General features: G+C 47.4%; 6 protein-coding genes across 6 annotated transcripts; 3 read left to right on the top strand and 3 right to left on the bottom strand.

Annotated features, from left to right (window-relative positions):
* Positions 1–210: 210 nt before the first annotated feature.
* Positions 211–2,044, bottom strand: AGABI2DRAFT_205854 (hypothetical protein; the record flags this gene model as incomplete). Its single annotated transcript, XM_006461804.1, has 5 exons — positions 211–412; positions 463–1,128; positions 1,182–1,416; positions 1,475–1,872; positions 1,937–2,044. 5 exons carry the CDS (start codon positions 2,042–2,044, stop codon positions 344–346), a joined length of 1,476 nt encoding a protein of 491 aa, XP_006461867.1. The 3' UTR covers positions 211–343.
* A 642-nt stretch (positions 2,045–2,686) lies between these two features.
* On the top strand, positions 2,687–3,234 carry AGABI2DRAFT_136767 (hypothetical protein). The gene is made up of 4 exons (XM_006461803.1): positions 2,687–2,714; positions 2,766–2,891; positions 2,940–3,006; positions 3,060–3,234. The coding sequence occupies exons 1-4, from the start codon at positions 2,691–2,693 to the stop codon at positions 3,140–3,142; spliced, it is 300 nt and encodes a 99-aa protein (XP_006461866.1). The 5' UTR covers positions 2,687–2,690; the 3' UTR covers positions 3,143–3,234.
* Positions 3,235–3,296: 62 nt separating this feature from the next.
* On the bottom strand, positions 3,297–11,084 carry AGABI2DRAFT_178853 (hypothetical protein; the record flags this gene model as incomplete). The annotated part of the gene is made up of 14 exons (XM_006461802.1): positions 3,297–3,711; positions 3,760–4,509; positions 4,556–4,743; positions 4,794–4,894; positions 4,947–5,933; positions 5,985–7,284; positions 7,340–8,837; positions 8,888–9,017; positions 9,142–9,665; positions 9,716–10,290; positions 10,387–10,433; positions 10,645–10,767; positions 10,868–10,923; positions 10,951–11,084. 14 exons carry the CDS (start codon positions 11,082–11,084, stop codon positions 3,297–3,299), a joined length of 6,828 nt encoding a protein of 2,275 aa, XP_006461865.1.
* On the top strand, positions 11,079–12,281 carry AGABI2DRAFT_205847 (hypothetical protein). The gene is made up of 7 exons (XM_006461801.1): positions 11,079–11,156; positions 11,211–11,324; positions 11,382–11,507; positions 11,567–11,610; positions 11,663–11,726; positions 11,780–12,011; positions 12,070–12,281. The coding sequence occupies exons 1-7, from the start codon at positions 11,083–11,085 to the stop codon at positions 12,271–12,273; spliced, it is 858 nt and encodes a 285-aa protein (XP_006461864.1). The 5' UTR covers positions 11,079–11,082; the 3' UTR covers positions 12,274–12,281.
* A 37-nt stretch (positions 12,282–12,318) lies between these two features.
* On the bottom strand, positions 12,319–14,790 carry AGABI2DRAFT_185958 (hypothetical protein; the record flags this gene model as incomplete). Its single annotated transcript, XM_006461800.1, has 6 exons — positions 14,714–14,790; positions 14,570–14,665; positions 14,251–14,490; positions 13,918–14,017; positions 13,643–13,796; positions 12,319–13,594 (listed from the first exon to the last, which is right to left on the bottom strand). Exons 1-6 carry the CDS (start codon positions 14,726–14,728, stop codon positions 12,319–12,321), a joined length of 1,881 nt encoding a protein of 626 aa, XP_006461863.1. The 5' UTR covers positions 14,729–14,790.
* A 41-nt stretch (positions 14,791–14,831) lies between these two features.
* AGABI2DRAFT_136766 (hypothetical protein) lies at positions 14,832–15,320 on the top strand. The gene is made up of 2 exons (XM_006461799.1): positions 14,832–14,991; positions 15,042–15,320. Exons 1-2 carry the CDS (start codon positions 14,893–14,895, stop codon positions 15,183–15,185), a joined length of 243 nt encoding a protein of 80 aa, XP_006461862.1. The 5' UTR covers positions 14,832–14,892; the 3' UTR covers positions 15,186–15,320.
* Positions 15,321–16,064: the final 744 nt, after the last annotated feature.

Below are 16,064 nucleotides of genomic sequence, written 5' to 3'. Positions count from 1 at the left end.
GGACAAAAGGAGAAATCACGGAACATTCGTTGGCGTTTTGTTGCAGTGATTGATGTCTGATTGATATCTTCTGAGATGATGCTTTCGCCCGTCCCGGTGACAATAACGGCAATAACGTGGCAGGATCATTTGTCATACGTCTTGACATTCGGCAGATCTGCAAACAATGTAATGTATTCATGCCAGATTCACCCTCACCGATAGCAGGCTGAGCTTTCGAAACATTTCATTCGCATAAAAATAACAATATACAAGACGTCAGGCAAAACTACATAAAACTGAGAAGATGGGCATAAGCAAAGGAAACGACGTGACGTGATTGTAGCAGTGATGCCTAGTATGCCTAGTGTCGAGAGGAGCTGGTGGAACCAAAGGTGAGGATCTTGATCGGCGTCTGACCATTGGTACTTTCCTGGAAACCAAAGTGAGTTCCTGTTCAACGACCAGATAAACAAAACTTACATAGAGCAAGACGATGTTATCTTCAGTGGCGCGCAAATCTTGTAATCTACACCCCATTCCATTCACCGCTGGAATCTCCCTCCTAGCCTCTGATGGCACAAGAGGAGTATGTTTGCCGACGAAATCCCACATGTTTTGAGCAGTCTCTGCAGTCGCTGAGTGAGGCATAAAGGCGATCGAGTTGATTCGCATCTTCGTCCCGCTCGAGTCTTGATCCAAATAAAGAACCCTTGTGCCTACGATTGCCGGTTTCCCAACAACTCGAGTTACAGAAGTGTTCCGGACAATGGCATATTGAGACCAGTCATTCCATGCTACACTTTGTCCTCTGATCCAAGGCCACGTAAACAATCTCTCCGGGAATATCATCCATTGAACGGAGTTAGCTTGGGCAGGTGGTCGTGCCGAAAGCATCAGTACCCTGCGAGAGGGATCCGAATAGAAGAGGGCGGAGGATGACCGCGGGGGATCATTCATCGGGGCATCATTTTGATGGAAACTAATCTGCCAGTTCTTCCAATCGTCAGGAAGTTGAAGCTGGCGCTTCGCAGTGGGCTGTTGGACGTTTTTGATGTGATATATAATGAGGGAAGGAGTATCTTTGATTGTTTCGATGGCCAGAATATGATCTTGATCTAGGAACGATATATCTTGCTTCGTGAGTCGCTAAGAAAACAATTAATCTACGTGCCAGGATTTTGACAATGAAACAAGCCTACGGCGGCATGAAGAGATTTCCAATTGATGAGGAGTTGCTCCACCCTGGAATTGATACCTCCATATTCAAGACGGACAAGGAGCTTATCACCGCATATAACAACATCAATGCCGGACAGAATGACTCCAGGGGTTGAAGAAGCAACGAAGCTATAATGATCGGAAACAGACTCCTTATGCTTATTGAAATTCCACATGTCGCGGATCTTCAAAAGCACATCAATTTGATTCTGTGCGCTACAAGAATAGTTCGTCAGGAGGAAAACGATCTCAAATCACATCCAGAAGAACGTACGCCAGAACGTGACCTGTTACAATCAAGGCCTGGGCGGAATCTAGGGCGACGCACTCGACACGAGGCGCTGTAGGAATCCGTACATGACGCGTTTGAGACGGAGGTTTTCCGGTGCGACTGGAAGGAAGCTCCATAAGCTCCACTCCATGGGCAGCGACATAATGAATAAAGCCGTCCGTGATGCCAAAATTTCCCAGAAGAGAGAGTTGAGCCTTCTGTTCATGACTCCAGGCGATGGCGGGCCAGTCCTTGCGGTAGGAATTCAGGAGATTAAAACGAGCAGGAAAAGATGGACCACGGCTGGAGATTAAGCCAGATTTCATTCCGGTCAAAGCAAGTTCATGCTTATAGCGGAGGGGTAGGAACTCCATAGTCAAGGCATAAACTCGACGGAACACCTGGGAAATAGGGTTGAGTTTCGTGAGATATGCGATTGATGTGCAGGCGAGTGAGTGAACTAACTTTGCAAGTGAGGTAAAGCGTATCCGGGTCCATGTGCTCGAGTATGAGGATCAAGACATCATTTGAGATCTTGAAGCGGCGGATTATGGTGAGGCGATGGGGAGACATTGTTCCTTGCCATCCATTCCGTTCAACACGAAGTGCGTTTTATACCAGCTCTCTGCCATCGTTGTAGGATAAGAAAAATAAAATAAAAAGGACGACGGTTGCCGGGTACGATGTGAGTAGTCATCTCGCAATCCGCCAATGAACAAAACCCGTCTTTGTTCGGGGCGGCTGCAGGTGAAAAAGCAGCCTTCTGGGCGTGTTGGTAGACAGGCGAAATCAATGTGTCAAGTTAGTTTTTTTGTGGACGACACCAATACTCTGATTTTTTCTTGTTAAGGGTGTCATGTCAACGGTATTGAGTTTGAAATTACAGAGAAAGTTCGCTGATGCGGCTCTGGTAAGGTGCAGAGGCAAGGAAGTGTGATAGATTTCTGACAATAGGAACCTAATACTGGGTATAGACTTGCCTAAACCGTGCATGACGCTTTTGGAAGGTGCGGCCCAACGAAAGGGGCCAATTCGAAAGGCTGTTAAACGAAGATAATAAGGAAAAACCAGTGCAAAATACCGTTGCGACGGCGCTGACGGCAAGAAGCCTAATTGCCGACCCTTTGGCAATGGCGAAATCGTAGATTGCTAGATCAGCTTAGTCAGCCATACTTCCCATGCTTTGTCAGTGTTTCCAACTTATGCGCTTACTCTGATCATGGTCTGTAACAAGTGCGAGAAGGTACGGCTCCTATCCTCGCTTTTGTCCCATGGTATCAACCCATATCCATAGAAACTATCAAAACTTGCCGCTCCCGATCCATTTACGTCTAGTTCTTCGAGTATCAAGGAAGGCTCTCGCAAGGTCGGAGAGAATAAGCTGCTCAATCGACCTGGTAGTTCCAAGAACCGTTTTCAGGTGAGCATTGCTGACACTCTCTTCTTTCAAACCTGACCTAGCCAAAAGCCTTACCAATCTAGATGCAAGGATTGCAAGCAGCCAACTACACAGAATAATGCCAAATATTGCCACGGTACGCCCCTTGATTCTCTCCCAGCATCCGTAACCAATTATTTACACGTTCAGGTTGCGCCTATAGGAAAGGTCTGTGCTCAATATGTGGGAAGCAAATCCTGGATACCAGCAGCTACGTCATGTCGAACAAATAGGGACACTCTTAGTTTCAGCGTCGAGTAAGTTTCGTATTCTAATATCAAAGATGCTGAGATGTCGTTATTATCCAAGAATATGATATGTCGTCAAAGATACAGTGTGACATGACAAATTGAAACAAAAAATGCAAATTACATTATCTCGTCATCTCTAAGTCTGAACCATCTTTTTCCTCTCATTAAAAATCTCCTCGTCAATTGTGTTGGTGGTGAGGAATCTCCACACATAAACGTGTTTCGATTGACCATATCGAACGAGACGACCCACAGCTTGGGTCTCACAGGCTGTGTAAATCTCCTGCGATGGGGCGAGCAGCGGGGATAGAAAGACGGCGTGGTTAGCGGAAGTCAGGTTAGCGCCGCTGGCGCTCTCATCCATGACGTTCAACAGAAGCACCCGTTCCTTACTGTCATTCTGGAAGAGTTCGAGGTTCTTGCTCTTCTGAGTTGCAGTACCCCTGATCTCTAAGAAGCGGATCTTATGGTATTCGAACGCCTCTGTAACTTTCTTCATGAGATCCGGAAATTGCACGAAAACAAGGATACGATCTTCCTTTCGTAGTTTCCTAACAACCATTATTGTCTCGTACAAGTTAAGATCGGCACAGACTTACTTGATAAGCTGTACAACAGTTTCAAGTTTCAAACCGAAATGTCTGCCCCGTCCATCGCGTTCAACGTCATCTTCACCGAGAGTGTCAGCATTGACAACGTTCAGCACTCGAGCCGCAGATTTGCACGCCCCGGACGCAGCATAAACACACTCTTCCTGTTCCGCTGATTTACGAATGCAAGTCCGGCAGCCCATATGACCGCATGAAGAAAGCACGGCTGCTTCATCAACAGGAACATTTGCTCTACCACAGGAAGGACAAGAAATATTGGGGCGTGCATCGGCCTGCTTTTGAAGGTCCCGGACAACGGTAAAGTAGCGAAGAGACCGAATACGTCCGACCATTTCTTTGGTGAGTCGACGGATTTCATGCGTTCGTTCACGATGATCCCATACAGCGGCTTTGACTTTCTCTGAAAGCTGAACATCTTGATTTCGGCCCTTAGCTTTCCCTTTGCTAGCACCAGCTTCATCAAGAATATCCCGAATTGTCTCCGAACCGTCTTGATCGTCGACACCCTCGGTTCGACAGACACGAATATACTCGTTAAACATCGATTCTTGTCCCACGTCTCCAATTTTTTGCTCCCGTTTCACACCCTCTTTGATCGCCTTGAGTAGTTCGGCTTTACAATCGTCAAGTTGTTTCTGTCGCTCCTTGACGATAACGTCGCAAGCCTTCATAGCATTCTCGTTTGATGTTTCCAAGTCGAAATGGGAACAACGCTTGAGCAACGCCTCTTCTGCGGATCTGGGAATGATTAGAGAATGATAGCGAAGGGAACAGATTTACGAACTTCGATTCTCCGAGAGACTTTGCTAGTCGTTTCTCTCTATCACTCTCGGTCTTTTTCCCGCGTTTCATCGTCATGTCGAGAGCACGCAAATGGTGCTCTAGTTCCAGGTAAATTGCACGTTCTGCTGCGGGAAGTGTGACTTTTTCAATTTTCTCCGTCCAAGGAATCTCATCTATCTCTGCTATGTTCTTATGTGATTGATCAGGATGTGTAAAAATTCGGGCTGTAAAGGACCAACCTGACGAACGAATTGATTAAGGAATGTCTGACCAACCTCGTGCCGGTGCGCATGCCACTCCAAGGTATGAACTTCACGGAAAGAGTGGAACTTCTCCACGGCTGTTCGAGTACCGTCACAACACGAACATAGTGAAATGAAGCAAAAACATACCAGTTTGCTCGCGTCGTCTCTTCTTCACTTCAACTGAGTGGCCTTCTCCATCATCATCTATACCAAGGTGCAAGTTCAAGAAGGCAGCTATTGTCTTAAGGGCGGCGAAGTCATGGATAGGAGGAGTTCCTGACAAAACCCATTGACGTTCGGCAGTGATATTCGTGGCCAATGAGTGAATTTTCCCATCCAGGTACGTATACTCGTCAACGACTTTCCTGGCAAAATGGAACATCTCGAAAGGAGGAGCCTGCATCTGCTTCCAATCGTTCTTCACTGCTCTTGAGCCAAGCTTCCAGGGGTCGCTGTCAGTCCGTTTTTGACGTTTCGCAGGCCGGTCGTCGGATGCAGACTTCGCCTTGCTTGCATTCCCTTTCTTGGTCTTTTTGGGAGCCTCATCAACACTCATGACATCCTCATCCGTACCTGTAGTGGAGGGAGGAGACCCCTTTTTCGCTGGTTTCTTTATCTTGCCACCGCGTTTAATGGAGATCACACTTTCGTCATCATCAGAAGTAGCAGGAGGAGGGTCGTCCGAGTCGGTTTCTTCAGCAGAGAATTCTTCGTCAGAGTCGACGATACGTTTTCTCTTCAGCGCCTTTGCCGCGGATGCTTTCTTTGATTTGTGCTCCGAGAGTGAAGTTGTGTCGCTAACTTCCTCGTAATCGCTGCCGGACTGTGGCTCATCGTCGTCAGACAGAACGGTAATTTTAGCAACAGAACGTCGGACTCCTTTACGGGGATGATCGTCGGTCGAATCTTGCTTGCCCAGTTTCATTTTCTGGTAGGAGGGATGTCCAGGTTTGACATCAATGACTACCTCTGGCACCATGGTTCTGGCGTTCGATGATGTGGCGGTAGAAGTGTATACGTCCTTTTCAGAGCCTTTTCTTGCCAATTCTTCCAATTTTTGGGCAGCTTCACGATACGATTTTCCTTTGAGCCGCTTCGTCTGAACTAGAGCGTTTTCTCGTGCCTCTTTCTCGACTAGATGAAAAGGTCAGTATCGATTCTCAAGAGGCAATAGTTTTGTGTTACCTTTTTTGCGACCTTCCTTCATGGCTACAAGAACAGCTTCCGAGCCGTCATCCTGCAGACGATCCACCTGGTCTTTGAGAGCTTCAAGCGATTTCTCCAGTTGCGCATTGAAATGGCGACCTTCTTTAGCCGGAATCTCCCCAGCAGCAGCCAGCGACTCCAGGTTCTCTTGGTAGACATTACTCTTGAAAAGGTTCGAAGCAACGACGACTATATCCGAGTTAAGAACTTCCGCAATAGTGATACTGTTCAGATTTGAGACTGTGGATATCACGAGAACATTGAACCGGTTTTTTCCAGCGAATTTTACGACCTCAGAATTCCATTGACGAGTAAGATGGGGAGGTACGACGACGAGAGTAGCCTTGGTAGGAATCTTGCCATGGATACGTCCGAAGTTAGCGAACTGCTTTTTGACAGCTTTGTAGGTGCAATCGATAAGCCCCAACGTAATTGCAGTCTTCCCGTATCCGACTTGATCAGCAAGGACTCCTCCTTTGATTCGAACAGGTCTCTGCGCGCGGCCTTCAGCGCGCCAACCCAGAGGAGTCAAAATAGCTTCAGAGATTTCCTCTTCAATGAACGGCGCAACGTTATCCGACTCTTGCTTTACCATCCACTCCAGCGAGCGCAGTTGCTCCTTACGCAGGGGAGTCTTGAAATTCGGGGGCTGCGCGTGTTCTTTGTCGAGTTTATTGCTCAATATAACGAATTTGGGAAGGTTGGCATTAACAGTTGGCGTATAGTTGGTGTCAAGTCGCCAAGAAAGAAGCGGTTTCTCGGGACGATCGTGAGTTGGTAGACGGGAAAGCGCTCGATGAAGAAGGGTAGGAATATTTATTCCTACACGTATCATTCCGATTCCATTATCATCCAACTTCAGCTGGGTGACAAAAGGGTTCGGACGCATTTTGAGAGATCGTTCGTATTCTCCGGCCTCAATTGGATCTTCTACTGGCGATACCTTCTTCCCGACTTGCAACCAGCGATGCTTCGGCGCAGCCGGTGCGCAACGTTCGCATCGTAAATGATGAGCTGTAGCGTCAACGTGTTGCCAAGAACGGAGCTCGTCGTCAACGTGTCTTACACGCTCGAGAATCCAAGCAAGAGCCTTGAATGTTCCACGTTCATGGACCTTGTCAACCTCTCGCCATTCCTCACGCGACCATTCATTGCCCGCTTGATTTTGAAGATCGACTCTGCAGGCTAGGAGAGCCCAAGCATTGAGGCATGCTTCGCTGTCATTCGGAATTTGAAGCGCTTGTGGGGTTCCAAATTCAGCATTCCGCCCGACGGAGGCCTGTAGTATGAGATTAAATACTGCGACCTAAAATACGTGGTAGGACGAGACTAACCTCTAACTTGACGATATCCGAGGGGACCCATCTACAAGGGAGATGACAAGACACGCTCTGCTCCCCATCTCTGGCGTTCTGCCTCCATTTAGGATCTAGTTTACAAACAATGGGTCGAGATTCTTTGAACTCCGTACGACGCGTGCTGATTGAAAATACAAAAGCATCTTCCGAATCGTTCGTTCGATGGGGATCAAATAGCATGTAGAGAGGTGGAAGATTGTCGTCTTGGGCTTGCTTTTTGTGCAGTGCACCGTTGGCGGTACCACATTTATCAAGAAGTGTATATACACCTGTAATATCGCGATCGAAGCGGTTTATGTTCTCCTTCGGTACGGTAACTTTGAGGCTTGGAAACACCATCTTGTCACGGAAGTCTTTATGAGTCAAGCCGAGGCGTGCCTCCCAGGATGGGACAAGTTCGCCCTGACCTTGGATCTTGATAGGGAGGGTGGTCGTATGAGGCAGCGCAAAGTACCACTGGCCACTTAACAGGTTGTCCTTACAGATTAATCTGCCTACGGGAGCTGCAAGGACATGCCGAATTTCCGCGTTGGCTGGTTCTTTTTCTTCAGGAAAGACGGATAGACGCCACTCAGGCTGTTGAGGGTGAAGGGATAGCTCGAGGGTTGCGTAGGGTGACTGATAAACCGCACTCCAAATTTCTTGACGTCTGCACTCCACGAATCGTAGTTCAGTGTTGAAACCACGTACAACAGCTTCAGTCCACTTCTTCCATCGCGCTTGAGGAATTGGGAGGGCCTCTTGATCCTTGAGCTTCTCAAGCACTTCGACGGTGACCGTGGTCAAACAGAGACACATGGGAAGAAGGGATTTCAGACGTCTGGAGAAATCGCTGGGGTGCAGACGCGGATTCTGGTCAACGTCAATTGGTTGTGGATTGTGCTCTGGTCGTCCACCACATTTCTTGCAAAAACTCGCGCTACAGTCATCACAGCGGTACAATTCGCGCTTTGTCACATCAGTTCGACCCTCGCAGCTGCACAGCCGAGAACTTTTCTCTGCGTCGACAAGAAGAGATGATAGGGTATAACTCTGGTTCCCTGACAACTCAAGAGGTTGATAAGTAAGATCTTCGGCTCCCACTACGTTGTCCGTATGCGTATGAGCGGATACAATCGGATCGACCTGCATGGCATCCGCATCATAACTCTGCGAATTCTTGGATTCATAAGTCTCGGTGTCGTCTCCACTTTTAAGAAGTTTCTTGCTGACTACTAACGCAGCCAGAATACATGCACCAACCACGGTCGTCGACATAGCGTTGCCAGCTAGATCAGCAAGTTGATCCTCCGTCTCGCGTGTCAGCAGGAGTTTGTCCACAGGTAAGCCTTGCATAGACAATGCCTCCAGTCCGACCATTGGACCGCCTCGATTAGTGATGTAAGGGATCATAGATGGGGTAAGGCAAGGACAAAGACCCGGCTTTCCGGATCCAATAGTACGATCGACATTTTGCGAAAGATTCCATACTTGACTGTGGCTATGTTTCAGACAGCGTAACTTATTTCTTAAAAAAGAACTCACGTCTTGTAGTTTGGGTCAATGCCCTTCAACGACGACCGAAGTAAACTGATATCCATCAAATCCCAAACACGTTCTACTTGGCCCACCCCCCAGTCGTTCCATGCAAAATCTGGAAGTTTACAAAAGCCGCCTGTCGACAAACATCAGTATTTTGACGAAGTGCATAGAAAGCTCCATACCTTCATCCCAACTTGTCAATGGTCGTTTGTTCCCAAGCGCCTCTTCCAACCTAGCACGTTGGTGTCTCGACTCACAACGCCCCCAATCTGTTCGCCCCGTTTTGCGGTCTAAGGCTCCATAACTTTCCTGAACAAGCTTTTGGCGAGCTTGATGAATTCGGGGATCGTCAGAGGAAAGTAAAAATGAGTCGAGAGTAGATGATGCAGGTCGCTTTAGCTTATCTGCGACTAGGTCTTTCCAGTCTTCTGGTATGCTAGAATTGCGCTTGTCGACGGCAACAAGGTAAACTCGAGTCCGTGTGTGGGGAATGTAATAGAATTTGGTATCAACCCGTGTAAATGCAGCGCTATAGCCAGTACGTTCGAAATACTCTTTAACACGACCCCAAGGAGCGGAACAAACATTTTCAAGAATGACGATAGGAGGGCGATGATTTTTCACCCAAGACATCATCCCTCTAAACGTCCGACCAGATTCACCATTGGCATCAATGTCTTGCTTCTGAGTATTGAGGTTGGAATAGTCAACGCAAGATGTGCCGGCGATGAGCATATCGACATCCCCTGGAACAGGAACTAGAGCTCCATACGCCGTATGTCTGCACACATATGAGTTCAATTCGATAGCGAGATTTAGTGATGTACGTACGCTTCGTCATCTCCCAATTCACAAACGTCGCGGAACAGAATGGGAGGATGAAAATTACGTTCAATATAAGCTTGCTTGAATGGTTCAATCTCGCATGAAAATACGTGCTCGACCTCAAGCTGAAGCTGAAGCTGCTCCAGTATTGAATTTTGTATCAGCTCAAGAGCCAGGAGGGGGGACTCCGTGCCAGAACACATCGTGGCGATCCTCAGTTTCCTCCCTTGTACGTGTTCAACAACGGACTTGATTTTTGGAATACGGCTGACCAGGTCCGAAAAGATAGCGGGAATTTCGTTTATGGGTGGCAGTTCGGACGAGTCGAGATCGAAGGCAGAAAGCTTTCCACCTTTTTTCGCGGTAGTCGTAATTACCTCGTCCTCCATTTCGAGCTCTGCATCGCTCTCCTCCTGTTGACGAACTCGCCGTTTGGTAGGTCCACTAGTAGTCGCGTGTTCTTCACCACCGCTGTCCTCGGAATCAGAAGTCGTCTTTGGCTGCTTTTTGGAGCCACCGAAGAACGAGACAATGGATTGCTGTCCCTTTTGCTTAGCTTTCTCCTTCGGCATCGCGATTTTCTCAAAAGAACACGATAGAGGTGGGGGTATAAGTTTATAGTTCAAACGAACGCGTCCTCAAGGGGATTGTATGAGTCACGGATATACGTTACTTACGTGACGATACGCGTTCTTGATTACATAGCTGACTCTTGGCTGACTCTCTCGTACGACAATACGCCCGAATTTCAGTCAAATCCAATAATACTGATTTGAAGCTCGAGAGTATAAATACACGGTATAGACGCCCCAAGAGATGAGGTGTGAATGACAAGGCCATTTACAATCAGAAAATTCAGGATGATTGACAAACACTGACGATTACAAAGCTCACTTACGATTCAAGCTGCTCACATGCTATGCGATAGTACTTACGTAGGTCGCACATTCCGTTGGATGCGGACAACAGGGAGGTCGTGTTGGTACCAAATCGAGGTTGGAAGGACTGGTATGCAGTGTCTGTATCGATGCGCGTCGACGGGAGCTGTCCTTCTAGATCTAGGTGGGATCATCCCAATGCTGCTCATGGCTCAAGAAAAGAACAAAAATCGGCTGTTGGCCCTTTAACCGCGTGAGCGAAACAGATTGTGGATGTTACTGAGAAGCTGTGTCTCCAGCGGTGCTAAAAATGCGATTTTGGCACCATTATCAGGCCTCAAGGTACTCAAGTATCTAACTTACCGCTTGATGTATTTTGCCCTGTTTACCAAACGTGCGAACTTGTCGACTCGGCGCTGGGTAGCATTGGATGCACTGTACAGGGTACATCGATCATAATATTTATTTGACTTCAATCCGATTCCGTGAGCCAACATGATCGCTTTTGCAAAGCGATACTTCGGTCAAGATTCCTTGAGTTGGTTCCATAAGTCCTACATTTTGGATTGGTACGTCATTATTCCTGCAATCATTGTATCAACCGCTAATTTCAAAAGCAACAGGGTTTTCGTTAGCTTACTCTGGCTGATTTCATACTTCATATCTTATTGGCCAGTATACGAGCGAGAATTTTCGCTGACGGACAAGACGATTGCTCTTTCTCATAAAGAAAACCAGTAAGGTTTCATTCGTGTATATGAAGTGCTTGACAACGATTCTTTACGCCATCTTAGAGTTGGCTCAGGTTTCAACTTCACTGCTGCCCTCTTTGTTCCGCTCCTACTCGTGGTCGTTGTCGGTTTTAAGAACAGATCCATTGTTGATTTACATCATGGCACACTTGCACTTCTGGCTGGTCGGTTCGTGCCAACTGAACCCAGTCTTTGCCAACTACTTCCTTATTCACTGTCATTCACAGAGGTCTGGCCCGTATGATAACGGAATATTTCAAGCATAGAGTTGGTACGCGCGCTTCAATTGAAGCGTATCTGTGCCTTCCTTTGACATTTCTTAGGGAGACTTCGTCCTGACTTCCTCGCAAGGTGCAAATGGGATGAAGTCGCTGAGCTCTGCGCTGGGTCAGTATATCGACCGTAAAATCCTCATTCAGCTGATTTGCCCAATCAAACAGGAAGAAATCGTCTATCCTGGATGGTCGTATGTCATTTCCGTCCGGTCACTCATCTACGGCTTTTGCGGGCATGATTTTCCTGACACTCTGGATCGCGGGTCAGACCGCCGCCATATGTCTTTCTGCTGGTCCATCCGTCAGATGGATGCCAAGCCGGTTGGCAGCTCTTGCTTTGACACTTGCCCCCATTTCATGGGCGACCCATGTTGCCTTTACGCGAATCGAGGACCATGTGGGTGCTACCCTATACTTTTGCGCTATGTTATAATTTATAATTCTTGACTACCTAGAGACATCATATGGAAGATGTCATTGTAGGGAGCTTGATTGGAACTTTCTCTGCTGCCATATGTTATCTCTTGTTCTGGCCGAGCCCATTTCATATCAGCTCGTTCAACTCCTCGGGCAGGACTGAAGCAAGGTATCTTTATATTAGCACAGCCCAGTCGAGAGGCACTTATGAATTAACGACGACGAATGACGATGTAGTTTAAACAAATCGATGGGTATAAGTTTTCTAACCAATCATCTCGTTATCTTCACCGTACACCAGTATCACTGCGAACAAACACCCATCTGTCTCCCACTTTTTGCATCTTTCCTCCAGGTCGAGTCCCTGAATCTACTGGTTCCTGCCTTTGTGGACCTTCACTTTCTGCAGACTCATCCATTTCCATCTCACCACCTCCCAGGACAATAGCATCCGTCGAACTGTCCATCCCGTCATTAGCCCATCCGTGGTGATTACTTCGGCTGTTGCCGTGCTCTCCGCTGCCTCCCCCTCGTCTTTGGTCATTGCCGTACCCCATTAGCGCATCTCCTTGCTGCCAATTCTTTGATTGGAGTTGTTGACTCATGGTACCCATCATCACAAATTGCATCAACTCCTCTGTGGAGGGCTGGTATCCATTCGTTATCTCCCACATCTTCCCCATTGCTTCCCACGAAGCAGGTGAAGTAGGGTCAAATGTCGATATATCAAAGTTCCCCATCCCAACTTCATGTCCGGTTTTGCTACTCGATTCGTGAGATGTTTCAAAGGCATCAGGTTCCTTCGGAAATGTATTCGCAGCTACCGACGATCTAGACATCCGGTCATTACTTGTAGACGTAGATGAGAACTCTGATTTCGGGAAATGAGACACTGAGGGTGTGTTTGGAGAGGTACTGTTGTGTTGGTTCGAAGTAAGACCAGGATTAGGAGATTTGGAAGGTGAAGGTGATCGCAAATCGCGACCGAATTCATCCTTTTCGGAACTGCTATTGAGTGGATGAGACGTAGAACTATCACCATGATGTCGAGATGCAGAAGGGGATGACTGTCGTTGAGAATTCGAGCGAGGCACTGGTGGAGGCCTCCTGTGCGTTCGGCCATCTGGACTGTGTGACCGACTACGCCCTCCGCTACGCGGACTCCAGCCAGTTTCTTGCTGGTCTCGTTGAGTAAGGGGCTCTCGTTCGTCCCAACGATTCCGGCGTCCGCGTCGACGAAAGCCGCCCCTACTTTCTTTGTAGGAGTGGCTTCTTTTATCATAGTCTCTCTCATAAGAATGACCGCTTTGAGGTGGACTACGATAATCACGCCTGTTGTCCTGCCTAGCATGGTTAGGCTCAACATGAGGCGCAGGTGAGTTTGATATTTGACGATCTGTAGCATTCTGTGTTATACGGGTATCTGATGCTTCTGCTGAGGTAGGTGATATTTGGCTTGTAGCCGTGTTATTGACGGACGCTGTTTGTAAATACTGCAAGATAGCGAGTGACGCAGGATCGAGAGGCGCTGTAGGTGTCACTGCAGTATTTGTGGTTGTTTGCCTAACGGACTAAGATGGTGTCTAGAGAAAAGGACTGAACACGACTCACGGAACTTGGTGACTGGCAGCTTGCGTTAGTAGAGCAAGCAATGTTGCCTGAGTGTCCGTGGAAGTTGGTGCAACGGGGCTTTGAGGAGGAATAGTAGAATTCATTTGAGATACGATGCGGGGATCGGCTGTCACTGAGGTATTCACTTCGGTCACTAACATTGAACAAACCAACGTCGATTTAGCATCATCCCTTCGGCCGAACTTGGAGAAATTTGGGGAAACAATTATATAGACAGAGAAGATACTCAGCGTACAACAAAAATTGATATGCACCTTTATCTTTTCCCGATACTACGTCCAATAAACGACTGAGAATATCTGGAGGAAATGTGTTCCCCTTCACCCAGATATCATAAATTTTTCTGGTTTTTTCCTGCGAGAATGAAAGGTTAGGACCGTGACTACCTTAATCATCAAAAGCGGAAAATCAGGAGTCTGAGCGCCTGCCCTAGTGACTAAAACACGCCATCCTGATCCTAGTACGCGACAAATGCCTGGGGCAAGGTATCAAAGACACACAGCCAACCGTAAGTGGAACGTAAAATGATATTTAACAACCTCGTATAGGCGCATGGGACGTCCGTATGCAGTTCCGGCAACACTGACCTTTGCTTCGGGGAGGCCAGCAGCAAGTATATCTTGAAATAGACCCTCAAGGACCCCCGCCACCTTTGAGAGAAATGTGGCACAATTTCCAGTCGCATGACGCTCTGATAGATTTTGCTTGATAACCTGCTGTCTGGCTGCTCTAGCTAGCGCATCGAACACATAGAGACTCGAGATCTTGCAAGGTGCTGGTAACATTTTGTGAGACCGATACATTGTCGCGACAAGCTGCGTATCCTGCTGGAGACGAAACATAGATGTGAACATGGGCCAAAACAAAAGAGAACGAAAGAAAAAAAGGGAAGGCAACGATACACACGTCCATGAGCTTCAGGGCTAGCTCAGTGAGTTTCGCCATCTTGGATTGGGACAATCTCTTGGCTTGAACGACCTCGTTGAATGTTGTGTCAAAATCCTTAACGTGATCTTGAGCAACGAATCAAATGAAAAGCTGAATAGATACCTGTACAGTCGACATGTCGCCGGGGTAAGCAGCACAACCTAAAAGACGCGGAATCGGAAGAACGATGCCTCAGTGCGGCTGTCAAGAGAAAGTTCTATTTGTGTGTGTTGTCCAACCACTTTAAACTTACCATTTTGATCCTGGTCTGTGCGCAAACCTCTTCCAGGCATCGCCGAACAATGCGTCAGATTCGCGCTCGGGCGACGTTGATGGGGGCTGTCGTCTTCTCCGCATTCACTATATGGGCCGTCCACTTCCAACAGGATCAAGAGCGAGAGGTGATATACTTTGAATAACGACCATTCTATTTATTGACGACCTCTTGTAGACAATGTATCAGGGCGTTCTCCGAGATGACGAGAGGAGGAAAGAAAAGATGCTTCAAAGGCAAACTGATCTAGAGGAATCACGGAAGAAAAGAGAGATCTACGAACGGGTGCAGAACGTTCAGAAACTCGAAGGTGAACAATAGGTCAGGCTTTGAGTACTTTGAAAAGCAGATACTTCTGCAGGCGTTTATACCATAATATATGCGCCCCTCCCAGCATCTCTTTCTAATCATTCATGGGCAGGACTGGAATGAGCAATGTATACCTGGCTTTAGTCCTACATTGCGCGTATCGGAAGGTCAAAATTTCCCTGTTTACAAGCTTACTTACTCGCATGCGCATCGCGAGTAATTTTGTATTGCCCAGTGCAATAAAGCCGTGATCTTTAAGTCTCGTTCACTAGTTTCTTTCATAAGTGCATGACCATATATACCTTGTCCGGCTATTCATCATGGATTCAGGTGCTCTGCATTGACAAGATTCCCTTCTGTGGTGTAAGATATACCACACTTAACAAGAATGCTATAAATAATTGCGGAGGGCTTGTTCATGTTTTCTCATTGCACCATCTCAGATACTCAAGTCCACATCGACTCTCCATGTAGGTGTGTTCGTCCTTGCGAACCTTAGCTATGCAGCTCAAATCCCGTGCCCGTTGGGGAGGTTGGGTTAGATGCCACCCTGAAGCTCTGTATCAGCGAAGTTGATCAGTCTCTGAGTGGCCCCCAACTTTAAGCCAAGTTACTGGAGCGACGAGACTATGCATATCCAATGTGCTGAATGAAGAACTAGTCAGGCCACTCAATCTGTTGTTTGCCAACTCCCCACGGACAATACAGAGCTCTTCACCGCGAGGAATACCTCTCAAGGCTTCATTGATTTCAGCTTCTGGATGGACGCTAGGTCAAAGGAGGTATGAACATTCTGTCCTCATCGCGACCAGACCCTGTACTTTTTGAGATTATCAAAAGTCCGATTAACTTTGTTCATCCAGTCAATAAGGCCGCAGGAGAAAATGGAAG

The sequence above is a fragment of the Agaricus bisporus genome, assembly GCF_000300575.1.
Source record: "Agaricus bisporus var. bisporus H97 unplaced genomic scaffold AGABI2scaffold_6, whole genome shotgun sequence".
In the NCBI taxonomy this organism is placed as follows: Eukaryota; Fungi; Basidiomycota; class Agaricomycetes; order Agaricales; family Agaricaceae; genus Agaricus; species Agaricus bisporus.
The sequence above is the reverse complement of the archived record's forward strand: the minus strand, read 5'-3'. Positions and strand labels throughout refer to the sequence as shown.